Source organism: Saccostrea echinata, unplaced genomic scaffold (genome assembly GCF_033153115.1).
Source record: "Saccostrea echinata isolate AGI-Se365-2 ecotype Australia unplaced genomic scaffold, CSIRO_AGI_Sech_v1 ptg000001l, whole genome shotgun sequence".
NCBI classification, from domain to species: domain Eukaryota; kingdom Metazoa; phylum Mollusca; class Bivalvia; order Ostreida; family Ostreidae; genus Saccostrea; species Saccostrea echinata.
Window position 1 is genome coordinate 31,853,742 of NW_026889750.1, and position 18,242 is coordinate 31,871,983.

The 18,242-nt window shown below is 34.3% G+C and overlaps 1 protein-coding gene across 1 annotated transcript; it reads left to right on the forward strand.

Annotated features, from left to right (window-relative positions):
* The first annotated feature begins 17 nt into the window (after positions 1–17).
* Positions 18–15,095, forward strand: LOC133189744 (glucose-induced degradation protein 8 homolog). The gene is made up of 5 exons (XM_061325146.1): positions 18–197; positions 1,411–1,553; positions 2,941–3,137; positions 3,764–3,961; positions 14,596–15,095. Exons 2-5 carry the CDS (start codon positions 1,415–1,417, stop codon positions 14,758–14,760), a joined length of 699 nt encoding a protein of 232 aa, XP_061181130.1. The 5' UTR covers positions 18–197; positions 1,411–1,414; the 3' UTR covers positions 14,761–15,095.
* The last annotated feature ends 3,147 nt before the right edge of the window (positions 15,096–18,242 follow it).

An 18,242-nucleotide genomic window follows, 5' to 3' on the forward strand; every position in this document is an offset into this window, starting at 1 on the left:
GCTTGTGTTGTGTCGGCATGATTTTGTGATTTTAGAATGAATTAAACTTTTATTTTCATGAAATATGTCAGAAAATGAATAATGTAGTAAGATCTCTATTTTATACACAAGTGTCAAAGTCTTGGAAACAAAAGGATTTGGTGCCTGAAAATAAGAACTGAAACAAAGACAGCCAAATATAGATCTACATACATTGTGTAAGTTTTTCACGTTTCTTATTAGGCCTATGGTATTGAATATCTTTCATTCATATAATCTATCTGATATGGCAATCAGTTTCCTCTTCAACTCTATAGTTCTGTTAATTGTTCCAGTGTTACATTTGCTTTGAACCCAATGTACAGCTGGGGGTATTTTCTAACAATAAATCTTAAATACTGTATATCCTACTTAGCACAGTGAACATTTATGACTGGATAGGGAATCAAAACCGTGACCCCAGCATTACTAGACAGTTGCTCTACAACTGAGCCATTTAGGTTGGTATCCACATGCAGTCCACCTCGCCCACCTTAATTATCACATTATGAATCCAGATCGATATACTGGTACTTGAGTCTTGATTCATGCATATGGACAATACCTATATAACACATACATGTATATAGTTATTTCATATATTATACTATAGGTATATAACTGAGCCATGACCCTAGTGCGAATCAGGCTAGTTCTAATTAAGATGAGCAAGTTTGGATAATATTATAAGGGGAAAAAAGGTGATAATTAATCCCATAATTTTTTATGGACGTGACAATAGCTGGTAACAACATTATACTAGAAAAATAATTGTGCATGCACAAGAAATTTATATGTACCTTTGAATTATAATACACAGAAATGCTACAAGTATGTTTCATCTTGAATTGTTTTGTTGAACTTCCAGCATCAGTCACTGTTGACTGGCTGATTTGATGCATACGATTCTGGACATATACAGGGTATTCAGCCTCTGAGCTGCAGCTTGTTTTATCAGTTTTTAACCCCTGATTGTAAATTTGTTTTTCAACAATGCCTCAGAGGAACCAAACACAGGATGGGAAGAAGAAATCTAGAAACTATATTAATCTGCAATAGGTCTTCTTTAACCTAGACATTACTTATAGAATTAGAAATAGCTGATCACAATTGCAAAATCATTATTGATATTTCAGAATAGCTATTATGGGGTTTGGAAGTGCCCTTCTATGTTTTATTTATTCATTTTATTTTTTATTATCAATATTTTGATGCGTCCCTGCTCCCCAAAAGAAAGTATGCTCTAATTCAGAGTAAAAATCTCTCTATTTGTTCCCAGTTTGCACATACTTTTTTTTTTTATTATTATGATTGATTCTTTGATGGTTGTAAAGCTTAAAAGCTTTATATAAGTTACAGCTAATCACTCAATCTTTTATAACTAACTTGCAGTTCCATGTTTCCGAAAATGAACTTTGGGTCCAGTATGGAGCGATTAGAAGAGGTGACACTGGAAGACTGGAATGATAGACTCCAGCAGATCCATCCTACCAGGGCAGACATGAACAAACTGGTGATGAATTACCTGGTCACAGGTAAACTGTTTTACAAACCCCAAAAATGTTTATGAAATGTAAAATCAATATTTTTATGAAATATATATTCTGATTAATTTCAGTCTTTTATTAATTCTTATAGAAATTAGGAGTGAAACGGTTCACCGCGGTATCGATGCACCGCGGTATTTTTTCTCGGTTTGATACACGGTGCAAAATCTCTAATTTTCGGTTCGGTTCATTTTTCGGTCGGGATCGTTATTCAGTCGGGTTTGGCATAAGGTATAACACGTTACTCAGAATAAATAAGTATAGAAAACGTAAATTTTTGATGACTGATAGCTTGTAAAATAATTTTTGACAGTCAAATAATTTTAATCAATTTCTTCTAGTCAATTTGCAAATAAAATTCGTAAAATATGTGACTAGATTTAGAAAAAGAAAGCATAAAACAACGTAGAATTTGTTTCCTTCAATCAAAATGTATCGTATCGAAAATAACCGAACCGAGACAAAATTATACAATACGTATCGAACCGTGAAGGAGGTGTATCGTTTCACCCCTAATAGAAATTCCATTTTAATCAGTGATTAATTATTTGTAAAAGCTGGAAATAGAGGTATGATGTCACTTACTCAAGAGGATAAAAAGCAACTGAGTTGCTGGGTATATTTTGTCATTGATTACTATGGAAATACATGAGCAGTATGTTATTTGATAGAACTTACTACTGTATGTTTTTATTTGGTTATAGCTACTTAACCAAAGCAAATTGAAAGACTTTCTTTCTTTCTCCATTTTTAAATGAGCTAGTGAAATACTGTATAATTATAATTAACAGTAAAATAAAACTTTACATATGGACTATAATGTTTGTTATTGTAAAATGAAGTGATATATATATATATTATTATAACAGTAACTTGATCCAAAGAGCCGTATGACGTCGAGTTGACAGGCACGAATCATCAGATCTAACGAGATGCGAAGCGTCGAGTTTGATCTGATGATCCACGCCTGTCAACGAGAAGTGACATGGCTCTTTGGATCAAGTTACTGTTATAATGATAAATTTATTATATACCCCTTTACAACTAGCAAAATATAATAAAAGGAAACTTTTTGGATCAATTACATAACTTTTATCCATTAAACAAACCATTTTGTCAAGGAACTTTTTGATGCACGAGAATAAAAGCATCATTTACCTGTGTACTACATCATCAGTTTCAGAGAGGGGTGATATGGATTCAGAAAACCAGTGTGGGATTACATCGTCACATGATTGCATAAATTCAAACAGTAAAATTGAGTGACAAACAGTTGTGTATATAATAAAGCAAGGAAATGTATGAAGTCTGAACAATCATTAATCATTTCAAAAATGCTATACACTTCTAATTCTTCATGTTTGATCCTTTGTAGAGGGATTTAAGGAGGCTGCAGATAAGTTCCAGAAGGAATCTGGGGTGCAGCCATTGGTAGACCTAGAACAGTTAGATGAGCGAATCAAAATTCGGGAAGCCATTCAGGAGGGCAAGATACAGGACGCTATCTCATTGGTCAACAGTATACAACCAGAGCTCCTGGACAATGACAGATACCTGTACTTTAGATTACAGGTGTGTTTTGTTGTTAATGCATTTATATCAATTTTGACACAGTGAACACATTCTTTTCAAAAAAATATATATTCAACAATCTGATGGATTCAGAGGGTGATTTTGTTCTGTCTTTAGAGAGACTTGTGTGTTCTATCACTGTATATTTAAATCTATGAATAAATTAATAATGTACAGATAGATATTCGAATCAGAAGCTTTGATTTAATCACGTCTTGATGACTTTATGAGTTGATGTAAACTTTGGAGCAGTTTTGGAATTTACCTAAAATTTAAAGATGTCATCCTTAATGACCCCTTGATCCATTTAAAATGGAAATTTCTTTTTACCTATATTTAGATTTGAGTCTTTTATATAGAAAAATGCCTAAAAAAAAGATTTTTCAATTACAATTACATGTATTCATGAGTTTGATGTTGCAATCATTTCATAATATGTAACAGATATAATTAGTTACATTTATTACTTAACAATTTACCGGTACCCAACACGTGAAAAATACCAAGGGAAAAAAGGGGCCTGCCAGGTGTAAAGTGAAAAAATTTGGAAAGATTTAAACTTTGACAGTTAGTTGTAAAATCTTGTTTGAAACAATCTTAAAACAAACATATTGCTCAAATTACAGCAACAGCAATTGATTGAGCTGATTAGAGAGAAGAATGTGGAGGCAGCACTTGAGTTTGCTCAAACTCAGTTGGCTGAACGTGGAGAAGAAAACCCAGAAATTTTGTCAGAGCTTGAGCGCACTCTTGCTCTGCTAGCATTTGAAAACCCAGAGTCATCTCCCTTTGGAGAACTTCTTCATCCCTCACAAAGGCAAAAGGTGAAGTAATTGTGAAGTACATGTTTAAGCTTGTATTTGAATTCACAGTCATGAAAAACAGAGTAAAGTTCAAAAATAGAATCAATCTTCATTCAATACTTTAAAAATTATTATGAAAAAAATTTAGTTTTGATTTTTTTTCTGATTTTCCTTCAGATGGTGCATATGAATTTTTGTCTTTTCTATTTTTAGATATCCCTTTATAGATACTAACAAATATGCAGACTGGAATATTTTACGATTATATCTTTTTTGTAAATTTCATTTAACATAATATTTCCTGTCATAAAATATACATAGTGCGATTACATCACAGGCCTTTAGATCACTTTAATCTGACTGACATATGTGGGGTATAAAATACTTTTAATTAATACCTCCGGTGAGATTAAATTGCACTGAAGGGTGTGAATAACAACAATTACAATGCTTATTGATAATGATCCAAAGAGCATTATTTATAAATAATTAGATCTTATTGGTTGGCCCATCATTGGAAAATGAATAGTTTGTTTTTCCTTTCTTTACCATCAATACAGACTTTATCATTTTGCTATCATGTAACAGCAGTTTACATTATCCCTGATGTCCAACCACTTTCTCCAAGATTGTTTTCATTGGTCTGTCTCCATTTTTTTCTTCATCCTGTCACTCTTTCTTTCCTTTGTAGTGTCCATTTTTTCTTAAGAAGGTTTTAGACCAAATACAACATATTTTGATTTTATTTAACTACATTTCCTTGAATTCCAAGTTTATAATATACCTCATTTAATATTAAATTGCATGTAGAAGGACATAAAGCATGAGTTATTGCTCTTTTGATGGTGTGAGTTCAATTTGCTTTAAATGTAATGTCATCCATTTTGCTATCTCAGTGATTTTTTTAGGGCCGACTTGGGGCCGAAATTCGGCCCCAGTCCCAATTGAAAATATGCCTGTATTTTCCCAAAATGTAATGGAAGTTTTCCCAAAGAAAAACTTACAAAATATGTGATCAAATTCAGTTTGTTTATTGCATGTTTTTCAGTGAAGTTCAAGCAGGTTTTGTTGTTCAGGTGGCAGGGGATAGTTTCGTACTAAAGACCCGGTCAAATTTCTTAGAGAATTGAGATATCCCCTGTTTGATGTGATATTTATGTAGAAAAATGATTAGAATAATTATGGGACACATTTGCAGTGTAGCAGAGTGCTTGCTGAAATAAATGATGTGCATTACATGTAGGTGTCACTATGACGCTTATCATATACAGAGTTGTAAATGCGAACCTTAGACACGTGGTCAGTTGCAGAGGAAATTCAGCTGAAAAGCAGTAGGCCTTAGAAGAAGGTGTGTATCTCAGAGGGAAGATGAATGGCCCCATATCAATTGGTGAATTTTCATTAGGGCATGCATTGATTTACAGACTACTGGGTGTTTTATCCTGCTCGCTTGGGCCTGGGGGGTGGGTTGTATGGGTGCGACTGAGGCCCAAATCTTGGAAAAACAAGCCAAAATTTGGGGAGACCCCAGGTGCATTTTGGGTATATGTGCACTCTACTAGGCAGATTACATGTAATTTGTTGACATAATTTGTGAGCCATGGGCATATGAAGTGTAACTAGTGCTAATTGTAACGGGAACCGTTACAGATGTTCCCCAAACGGCTCCCCAATCCCTTATGATGCCCCATTCCCTACAAGCTTCAATAAATTAGACAATACTTTTGTTATATAGATGGACACTTTATTTTTAAGGGTATTTCATTGGAAAACTACTCCGATATAGCCATATGGGTATTAGCCAATCAAATTTCAGCGCATGTGCTTGCACATGTTTTCTACATTTTTCACAATAATTTTCTTATAGTGTGTCACAATACATACATTTGTGTTAAATATTCAAGAATTTCATTGAAAAATTAGAGAGATGTAACCCTTTAAGTATTAGCCAATCAGAATTCAGCATATGCGCATGCATGGCCTTGCATTCAATTTTGATAGTATCATAATGTGGGAGCTCTATGTGCCTATCCATGTCGTAAATTTCATCCTGTTTTGTTGAAAACCAAGGGAGTTATGGACATTCAAAGTTTCAACCAATCAGATTGCAGCACACCTACATGCGCGTGTTTTCAAGAAATTTCCTATATAACATGTTGTAGCACCTTATAATATATACTTATATTCTAAACTTCAAAGTATTTTGTCAAAAAACAAGGAAATTATTGAGATTTTTGTTTCAGCCAATCAGAGAAGAGCCCACGTGCATGCGCGTGAGTTCACGCTAATTTGACCGTGTTATCTTGTCTAGACTACTATTATATCTTTATATTTTGAGTTTCAAAGCAATTCATCAAGAAATATAAAAGTTACGGCTTTATCAAGTATATCAGTCATTTCACTCATTGCACGCGCGCACACGTGCATGCATGTGCGCGCAAAATGACCTTCGTTCCGAACACCTACACAACATGCCTATTAACCCTAAAAAGGTTTCATGTCAATCGGATGAGTGGTTCTATGAGAACACTCCCGGACAAAAAAGTACCGGAGAAGAAAGTAGAAAAAAAGAATAATAATAATAACTAGAAACTCATTGCGAGCAATGAGAGGTCTTCCGTCCGATTCTGAAAATAAAAGCAAAAATTCACTCTGAAAAAGTGATAAAAGAAATTCAGCGTGAAAATTCAAGAAAGCTAACCATTAACCATTCACTTCTTTGCATCACTTCCTGTCACGACCGGAAGTAACGGCGATACAAGATTTTCTCACGATTCAAATAAACTGATGACTGACTATCAGACCTGAAAGTTTTAGACTTCAGTCGTTTACTGTTGCCAAGCAATATTGTGAGAATAAATTCTAATTTTGAGGACAGGTAATCACTCGACCGGAAGTGAATTTTATTTTAAAAAAAATCTCTGCAAACTTTTTCAATCAAAAAGATGAAAACATACATAAAACTCCTAAAAGACTCTCTATTAACCCTGTAAATCCCAAAGAAAAATATTGAAAAACAAAAAAGTTGCAAATTTAACATTTTTGAATTCACTTTCGTTTGCGACCGGAAGTAAGAACGACGAAAATTAATTGTCGATAAATATATCTACATTTGATGCTCTATCACCTCAGCAAGTTTCATATTCATATCTTTAGCCATTCTCTGTTGATACTGTTTACTTTCTTTTATTCTTTATGTATTCAACTTTTTATTTCATGTAAGTCCATATACAGGCATGTCCATGTAATCTTTTTCTGCACTTCTATATACTTCTGCATCAGACCATTTGTCTACTACGAAAGGTTGATCACGATACATTATTTCGCGCGAAATGTCACGGGTAAATATTCGCGCATATCCTTCGGAATGTATTTTCTATTGAATGGTGATGGTTTCAATGAAATTTCAAAATGTATGTTCTTATAACCTGAATATCGAGCTTGAGAAAGTATATTTATCATATTGTACTTATTATATATCGTATGGATAAGTAACACTGAAGCAGTGATTTAGGTAAGATTTTCTACAAGTTTTATTTTCCTGTTTACCCCCAAAGTGGACTATCCCGATTAGTTACACATTCATGGGAAGACTAGAATGTTTCGCCCAAAAACATGCATATGTCTCGTCCTGCGACGGTCAAGGAATCTGATACCATTTATGTTCAATAACAACATCTTTTAGAAAAAAAAATATTTAAATCATTTTCATTAAACAATCTTTAAAAAAATGGTTTTCTTATTTCTGTTCATTTAATATGACACAAGCCTGCATGGGGAAAAAACAATGGCCACGTAATAATTACTATATATTGATTGCTTTAGTCAGGCAAGTTTCTTGAAAAGCTTTTACTTATAACCATGGTTTAGGATCAGTTTTTCCGTGGTGTAAAACAAAAGGTTGTAGTTATCGTATTTCCACTTGTAGTCATGTCGTTTTTCTACTTTGAGATACAGACAAGAAAAATTATAGTAGACGTTTGAGGAAACCCCGGATTAAAACTCTATTGCGAAACAGAATTGCAACGTAATTGTGATGTGACAATCCAACATTTCCTTCACATTTCTTTGATCCTTATGGTACTTTCATTCAAACAAACGCTCGGCTGACTCCGTAAATTCTGACCTACTTATCGGAGTTTACAGAGACAGCAGCCATTTTGGACCCGCTTCAAATTTAGAAATGCGAATATCTAGAGTTTGGATTGATCAATTCTAAAATAAATTATATATAAAGCATTTTCAGAAGAGTCTCTATTAACCTTATTAAAATAAAAGAAAAATATAGAAAAGCAAAAAAGTTTTAAAATACGACTTTTTTAAATTCGCATCCGGTAACGACCGGAAGTATTGACGACGCACAAAAAGGTGATTCCCCTCATCTAGAAGACATAACCTATCATCTCTAACAAGTCTCCAGTTCATATCTTAAACCATTTTTGAAAAAAAGGGGGGACAAAATTTCATTTTAAAATCAGAAAACTGTCAATAACTTGGCACCAGAAGCGAGTTTTCCAAATTTTCCTTCTGATGAACAAAGTTCATTTGACGACGCATAATTCCTGAAAGTTTCATTTAAAACCACTGAATAGTTTTTGAGAAATCGCCTGCACAAAATTTTGGGGAAAAAAATAATAATAATAATAATAATAATAAGAAACAGTAGAATCACTATAAGGTCTTCCGTGAAGACGGAAGACCTTAACTAGAAACTCATTGCGAGCAATGAGAGGTCTTCCGTCCGATTTTGAAAATAAAAACGTAAATTCAATTAAGCTGAAAAGGTGATGAAATATATTCAGACACTCTGGAGATTTAACCCTGGTTGTCAGCGTGAAAATCCAACGTGCTTATCATTAAACATTCACTTTTTTGCATCACTTCCTGTCACAACCGGAAGTAACGGCGATATAAGATTTCCTCGCGATTCAAATAAACTGATGACTGACTACCAGTTCTGAAAGTTTTAGACTTCAGTCGTTTACTGTTGCCGAGCAATATTGTGAGAACTAATTATAATTCTGAGGACAGGTAAACACGCGACCGGAAGTGAATTTTATAAAAAAAAAAAAATCTCTGAAGTTTCTCTATACATTTGCAGTATCTACAAAATGCATAAAAACATTTCAAGTACTTTATCGATAAGCAATATTTATGAGAAAGTTAAATATCGAAATAACGTAGTTTATCACCTAAAACCGGAAGTTGACGTTTTTGTTTCCGGTGGAATCTAACATATTTCAAAACAGCAAAAGAGATGCAATTAAGTGATGCAAACTGTAATTTAAGAAAGAGAAGTTAAAATTTTTGATTTCTTTGATCACTTCCTGTGACGATCGGAAGTTACGACTGACGCGTTTAACAAAAATGGTTTTGCCTTCTCCTCAAGGTCTGCTACTCATAAAAATTTGGTGTTTTAATCTTTTACCTGTTTTTGAGATCTCGCTCAGACAATTTTTCATTTTGAGGACAGAAAAACACGCGACCGGAAGTGAATTTTTGAAAGATATTTGAGGTAACTTTAGACCTTTGCAGTCTAAATAACATATTTAAAATTCATTTCAAATACGTCATCTATAAAGAATATTTATAGGAAAGCAAAATACTCAAATTTTGTAGTTTTTCTCTTATAACCGGAAGTTGTCGTTTTTGTTTCCGGTGGGACCAACATCTTTCGAATCTGCGAAAAAGATGCAATAAAGTGATGCAAATTTTAAATAAAAAAAGAAAAGTTGAAATTTTCGATTTCTTTGATCACTTCCTGTGACGACCGGAAGTGACGGCTGACGCTCTGAACCCAAGTGGTTTTGGCTACATCTTAAGGTCTGTTGCTCATATAAGTCTGGTGTCTTAATCTCTTACCGTTTCCGAGATATTGCTCAGGCAACTTCTCATTTTGAGGACAGGAAAACACGCGACCGGAAGTGAATTTTTGAAAGATATTTGAGGTTACTCTAGACATTTGCTGTTTGAATAACATATCTTAAAATCATTCTAAATACTTTATCTACAAAAGATATTAATGGGAAAGAAAAATACTCAAATTATGTAGTTTTTCTCTTATAACCGGAAGTTGACGTTTCTGTTTCCGGTGGGACCAACATATTTCAAAACTACAAAAGAGATGCCATAATGTGATGTAAAAATTGATTTAAAAAAGGAAAGTTGAAATTTAACGATTTCTTTGATCACTTCCGTAAGCGACCGGAAGTGCCGACGACGAACGAAAAGGTGCCCTCTCCAATCTAGAAATCATGTTCTATCATCTCTAACAAGTCTCCAGTTAATATCTTAAGCCATTCTTGAGAACACTCAAGGACAAAATTTCATTTTAAAATCAGGAAATTGTCCATAACTTGGCACTGGAACCGAATTTACCAAAAAACGGAATTTTATATAAAATTCATATAAAGACCTTTTATCCCTGAAAATTTCAAGGAAATTCATTGAATAGTTTTCGAGAAATCGCGTGCACAAAATTTTGTCTAAAAAAAAAAGAATAATAATAATAATAATAATAAGAAACAATAGAATCACTATAAGGTCTTCCGTGGAGACGGAAGACCTTAATAATAATAATAATAATAAGAAACAGAGTAAAAACAATATGTTCCCAAACTTCGTTTGGGGAACATAATTAATTAGCCCCTGGAAAACTGTCCCCATGTACATGTTTTTATGGATCGCATGTATATGTGTACCCCCTCGGCACATGTTTGGCATTAAAAAAAACTATCCTCTGCCACCTCAGCCAAGTTGGATTTCTTCATAATTAGATAATTCATACCACTATTGTTCTTGATGCAAGTAATTAGATAATCCATACCAAGAATAGTCTTGATTAGTTATAACAATTGTTTGTTAAAGTAATACAAAGACAAAAACAAAGCTTTTTGACAATGCTTTTTAAGTGATTGGGCTTTCTGGGAGATTCCCAATTTAGCCTAATTGATGCTGAAATTCCCAATTCTGAGGGCCCCAGCCCCCATTCCCAAAGTACTGAAAAAAACACTGTATCTTTATACCAATCATGGCCCTATCTGACCTGAGTCAGTGGCTCAAGTGACATTTTACAATCAAAGTTTGTCCTTTTTCTGTTATCTTCATGTCTACCTTTGTAAATTTTACCAAATCTTCAACTTGTCCTTTTTAGCTTACATGAGCCAAAGGCTCAAGTGAGCTTTTCTGATCAAAATTTGTCCGTTGTCTGTCGTCGTTGTTGTTGTTGTTGTAAACTTTTCACATTTTCATCTTCTTCTCAAGAACCACTGGGCCAAATTCAACCAAACTTGCCACAAAGCATCCTTGGATAAAGGGGATTCAAGTTTGTTCAAATGAAGGGCCACGTCCTCTTTCAAGGGGAGATAATTAGGAATTAGTGAAAAAATAATGGCATCATTTAAAAATCTTCTTCTCAAGAACCACTGGGCCAGGAAAGATGAAACTTATGTGGAAACATCCTCAGGTAGTGTAGATTCAAGTTTGTTCAAATCATGACCCCCGGGGGTAGGGTGGGGCCACAATGGGGGATCCAAGTTTTACATAGAAATATATAGGAAAATATCTTTAAAAATCTTCTTCTTAAGAACAGTAAAGCCAAGATTGGTCATATTTATATGGAAGCATCCTCAGGTAGTGTAGATTCAAGTTTGTTCAAATCATGACCCCCAGGGGTAGGGTGGGGCCACAATGGGGGATCCAAGTTTTACATAGAAATATATAGGAAAATATCTTTAAAAATCTTCTTCTTAAGAACAGCAAAGCCATGATTGGTCATATTTTTATGGAAGCATCCTCAGGTAGTGTAGATTCAAGTTTGTTCAAATCATGACCCCCGGGGGTAGGGTGGGGCCACAATGGGGGATCCAAGTTTTACGTAGAAATATATAGGAAAATATCTTTAAAAATCTTCTTCTTAAGAACAGCAAAGCCATGATTTGTCATATTTTTATGGAAGCATCCTCAGGTAGTGTAGATTCAAGTTTGTTCAAATCATGACCCCCGGGGGTAGGGTGGGGCCACAATGGGGGATCCAAGTTTTACATAGAAATATATAGGAAAATATCTCTAAAAATCTTCTTCTTAAAAACAGTAAAGCCATGATTTGTCATATTTATATGGAAGCATCCTCAGGTAGTGAAGATTCAAATTTGTTCAAATCTTAACCCCCGGGGATAGGGTGTGGCCAATCTTCTTCTTAAAAACAGTAAAGCCATGATTGGTCATATTTATATGGAAGCATCCTCAGGTAGTGAAGATTCAAATTTGTTCAAATAATAACCCCCGGAGGTAGGGTGGGGCCACAATTGGGGATCCAAGTTTTACATAGAAATCTGCTGCTCAAGAACAACAAAGCCATTTGTTATATTGATATGAAAGCATCATCAGGTAGTTTAAAATTCAACACCCCCCTCCTTATAAACTTTTCAATACTGTACTGATTTTTGCTTTTTTTCCTAGCCAATGTGCTCAGGTGAGCGATGTGGCCCATGGGCCTCTTGTAACCAGTTCCATTTACACTTACTACATTATATTCTAGAATAAGACTAAGTAGGAATCAAGAATGTTCAGTTCTGGACTTTGTCACATTTTAATTATTTTATATGCATAAATGAAGTAAATAATTTTAATTATTTTATATGCATAAATGAAGTAATTAATTTTAATTATTTTATATGCATAAATGAAGTAATAATTTTAATTATTTTATATGCATAAATGAAGTAATTAATTTTAATTATTTTATATGCATAAATGAAGTAATTTGGGAAAGTAACTTAAAGTCCTTCCTGGACCAAACTTGTATGGATGATGCATCTAGGGATGGACATTACCAGACTTGCTTCAGATGCTGAATGTTACTCACATTTTCCAGATAAATGACAAGGGTAAAGTTTTGAAGGTTGTCCTTTCTCAAGTAACTGTAAGTCTTACCTTAGTAATAGACCAAAATTTGCTTGGATTATGGGGATGGACACTACCGGACTTGATTCAGATGCTGGATGAGACGTACAATTTCCGAATGAGTGACCTGCATAAAGTTTTTGGAACAGGTCCATTCCCAAGTAACTATAAGCTCTACCTAGACCAAAGACCTGCATTTTCCAGATGAGTGAACAGGTTAATGTCCATTCCCAAGTCACTTTAGCTCTCACCTATACCAAACCTGCAGGGATGATGCATCTAGGAATTTACACTACCCAACCTGCTTCAAATGCTGGATCTGACCTAGATTTTCCAGATGAGTAACTATAAGCAAGCCCTTACTAAACCAAAGTTGCATGGATGGTGCATTTAGGGATGGACAATAATAGACTTGCTTCTAACGCTGGATCTGACCTATCTTTTCTGGATGAGTGAACACGTTTTTGGAGCAGGTCTATTCCCAAGTAACTTTAAGCCTTAAACATACCAAACCAAACTTGCAGGGATGATGCAACTAGGCAACCAGGGATGTTCACTACCCAACCTGCTGGATCTGGCTTACATTTTCCAGATGAGTGATTATCAGTCCTTCCTGAACCAAACTAGCATGGATGATGCATTTAGGGATGAACAGTATTAGACTCCCTACTGATGTTGTATCTGTCCTACATTTTTCAGATGAGTGACCAGGTTAAAGTTTTTGGAGCAGGTCCATTTCCAAGAAACAATAAATCCTACCTGGACCTAAATTACAGGGGTGATGCATCTAGGGATGCACAGTGGCACTTGCACCTGATGCTGGATCTGACCTACATTTTCCTGATGAGTTTTTGGGGTAGCTTTGTCCCCAAGTAACTAATAGGCCTTTTATGACTAAACTTTCATGGATGATGTATCTAGAGATGGACACTACCAGACTTGCTTCGGATGCTGGATACGACCTACATTTTCTGAATGAGTTAGCAGGTATAAGTTTTTTGAGCAGGTCTTCCCAAGTAATTATAAGTCCAACCCAAATGAAACCTGCATGTATATTAATCTTGCAATCTGATTAAAATCAGATCCTCGGTGCTCCTTTTTTAACGATATGTTGCTTACGAGGCGACATATCGTTAAAAAAGGAGCACCGAGGATCTGATTTTTCCATTTCCAAGAAACAATAAATCCTACCTGGACCTAAATTACAGGGGTGATGCATCTAGGGATGCACAGTGGCACGCACCTGATGCTGGATCTGACCTACATTTTCCTGATGAGTTTTTGGGGTAGCTTTGTCCCCAAGTAACTAATAGGCCTTTTATGACTAAACTTTCATGGATGATGTATCTAGAGATGGACACTACCAGACTTGCTTCGGATGCTGGATACAACCTACATTTTCTGAATGAGTTAGCAGGTTTAAGTTTTTTGAGCAGGTCTTCCCAAGTAATTATAAGTCCAACCCAAATGAAACCTGCATGTATATTAATCTTGTAATCTGATTAAAATCAGATCCTCGGTGCTCCTTTTTTAACGATATGTTGCTTACGAGGCGACATATCGTTAAAAAAGGAGCACCGAGGATCTGATTTTAATCAGATTGATTTACCTTGCAAAGCACACTAACTAGAAAAAAGTTGGGTGTGACATATATATGACACATTGCCTTACATGTAGATAACATATGTTGAGGTGAGCTTTGTAATCTTCAATTACCTAAGTTTTTTTTTTAATTTTTTTATTTTGACCAGGTGGCTAGTGAACTGAATGCAGCAATCCAGGAGTCAGACTCCACACCAAAGCTGGCTAATCTCCTTAAACTCTTACTGTGGTCCCAGGAGGAGCTGGATAAAAAGAAAGTAAAGTACCCCAGAATGACTGACCTAGCCACTGGGGCACTCGAGGAACCCAAGTAAAGGGGTGGATCCAAAGGAGATGAAGAATGGATGTACATAATAAGACTAATCAATTCTGTGTTTACAATAAGGTGGCAAGTAGTAAACACTAAACATGTTTTCAAGTCCATGTGTTCAGATTTGAAATGATTATCGAGAGTTGACTGGCCACTGTATTTCTTATCAAAGGGTTTAAATTATGCTTTAATTCATGTATAAAAATTCTGTGTAATATGGATATTACTGTAAAATTAATACACATCTATTATTTTATGCAGAGTAAACCATGTGTTTCATTTCTTTTCTGCTGATATGTATGTCATGATGCCAGTTTTAAACAATTTTTTTTTCATTAAGATTTGTATTTTTTTTTTTTTTTTTTTTTTTGAGTAACAAAAAAATAAAATAAAAATAAAAAAAAATTGAAATAAAGCTTTGTCAAGGACAACCAGGAAATTTGATTATTTGATACATGTATAGTGTACTGGAAATGGAGTCCAATACCCATTACAAAAGAGTGCTTTGACCAAAGATATACTGTGGTCTCCTTCTATGTTTTAGCCAAAAGGTAAAAAACCTCATGCAGCCTTTGAACAGATTAAATTAACTTTTTCTTCCAACTCTATGAATGAAGAAAAAAAAAACAGTGGTCAAGAGGTACAATTAATATGATAATATTTACATTTCCAATGTCTTTGAGATAAATCTACAAATAAGGTAATGGCTTTATAACCCCATAAATCGATTTGCTCAGCACGTGATAAAACTGCATGCTTTTTTGCTGCGTGTTGCTCAGTAATACACCTGGTGGGGATGCTGAGATTTATTATTGATTTTTTTTAATTGAATCTAGGATCAGGTAAAAATGTAAATATAAGGAATAACTGTCTGGTTTTTTGGTTTATGATGATGATCAATCAATTTGCTCGCGTGATAATTTTACACATAAACGCCTTCGGCGTTTATGCAAATTATCACGTGAGCAAATTGATTGATCACATCATAAAACCAAAAAACTAGACAGTATTCTTAAATCAATTGAACAAGCATTCAGAGAGTATTATAAGCAATATAGTCCCATACCAGCAAGTGTAATGTGGTTCCCCTTAAAAGGCCACAATTTCATCAAATATAGATATATGTAGTGTCATAAGACAATAATATCTGCACATAAGTGTTTGCCTCTCAATATACTTTCCTTCATATTTGGGTAAACAGAGAAGAAGCCACAATAATTCTGTAATTTGAACAAAATATATTTATCAAATCAAACATAAAATGCTCAGGTGAACTTGACCCATGGGCCTCTTCTGTAAGTATTACATATACAAAATTGATTACCAGTCTGATATTACAGAATTCAATGATGAAAATTCTGTTCAAAAGGATATTCTCAAAACGGGTTTCTGTAAAAAAAAAAAAAGGGGGGGGGGGTAATTTTCGACCTATAATTGGAACTTGAATTTATTGTCAACAAAAATTATTACAGTAAAACTCGGTTATAGAGAGTCCCGAGGACCTGTGTACACGTATCTGTAATTCGTTATATCCGTATAGCGAATTCATTAAAGTATATATAACGCAATATGCATCTTTTCCTTCAAGTGTGACTACCAAATATATTTTTGAAGGTATTAAATACAAACATTTTACATGGCGTACATTAAATATTTCTGACGAATGGAATTTCAAATCTAAACACTTAAAAAAAAAATAATGTCATTTTAAAATTTTTGAAGTTTGAGATATTGAAAGTTCGTGAGATATTGAAAGGTCGTGATAAAAGATGTAATTTTCGTTATTTTTAACCTCTATGGGACAGAAAACCAGTTCGCTATATCTGTTAATTCGTTATATCAGAATTCACTATAACTGTAATATTTTCCTAGGATTTGTTAAGAATTTTGCTGGAGACTCAAAAAAACTTCGCTATATATATCTATGAATTTGCTACATCGGTGTTCGTGCTTAACGAGTTTTACTGTATTTTAATGCACCCCGATTTTGATGAACTTTAAAAATTTGGATGCCAACTATCAGAAATGATTGAATTGCGCAAACTTTTATCAGTATTTTGGTAGGAAAACCCATTTCCAAAACCTACACCCATTCAACTAAATTTACAAATATGACAGTCAAATAGTTTTTTAATATGATTTAAGTTAAATAATAAAATATTTTCATAAACACAAGATCGAAAAGCAATGCCATTGGAACAGGCACCCCTTTTAACAACAAACACTCCAAAATATCATTTTTAAACCCTATAATTAATTATTCATATGTTTAAAGAAATGCTGCTAGGTTTTGAGCATTAATGTTTAAAAGAATGACTTCATTATTATCATTACATATATTTATCTGGTTAAAGTAGTGCTGCTGGATTTTGAGTATTAAATATTTAAAAGAAAGACGTCAACTTCGTTATTTTTAGTTCTACTAATCAGAGACCAGAAGAGCTTATGTGATAGTAAGGTGTCCGTGCATCTGTCTGTCAGTCCGCTGTCTGTAAACTTTTCAAACTACTCCTTCTTCAGTTTTGATTTGATATCAATATAACTTGGCACACAAGAAGAACTACAATAAGATACATAATACTATGTATCACTTTTTGATTTTGATGAACGATGTTGCCACATTTACTAAAAATAGAAATTTCTTTGAAATACTTTCAAAACACTACTCCCCCCACAGTTTTGGTTTGATTTCAATATAACTTGACACATAAGTAGACTGCACTAAGATACATAATTCTGTATATATCAGTTTTTTTGGTGTTTTATATAAAAAAAAATCCTCAGGGAAGGGAGAACCCATCCCAGTCCCTCCACCGCATCCCCCTTTTAAGAAACCTGTGGACGGCCCTGAAAAGGAAAACTCAAAATGGAAAGGGACGCCTCATTAGAATTAAAGGATGAAGAATGGCTATATAGCCTCCCCCCCACCCCCCACCCCCCGGAAGAATAGCGATATAGTGAGACTTCCTTGGGAGATGGGTCTCTATGTCGCCATGATTCTTCCGGGGGGAGGGGGGGTCACTATATACAGTATATCCAATTCAATTCAATTTGTTTGTTTACTCACTATATTGCTAGTCTTATGGGTGAAGTTTCAGTATATAATACCGGATTTGGAAACTACACCTATTGTAGAAAGAATTTGGTATGGTTGTTGCTTTGCCTAATACAAGGGTATAGGAAAGTAATGGTAATACTTGGTAAGAAAACTAGCAAAATAATAGTTTTACATCGGTGACGATTAAAAAAAATCAAAAACTACGCACGCTAACTCTCGATTCCCGACTACATTTTACACATAATAGTTTCCCACTTAATATTTTTGTATGGAATTAAATCGAGGGTTTTTAATTGAATATAAGTTGAAATCCCAAATTGTAAGAACTCAAATATGAGGCAGAATTTTTGAAATAGAGGTTCAGACAAGAATTTTTTCAAAAGCTCAGGATCAAACCTCCCTATCAAATGTCAATTCATAATGCCTCT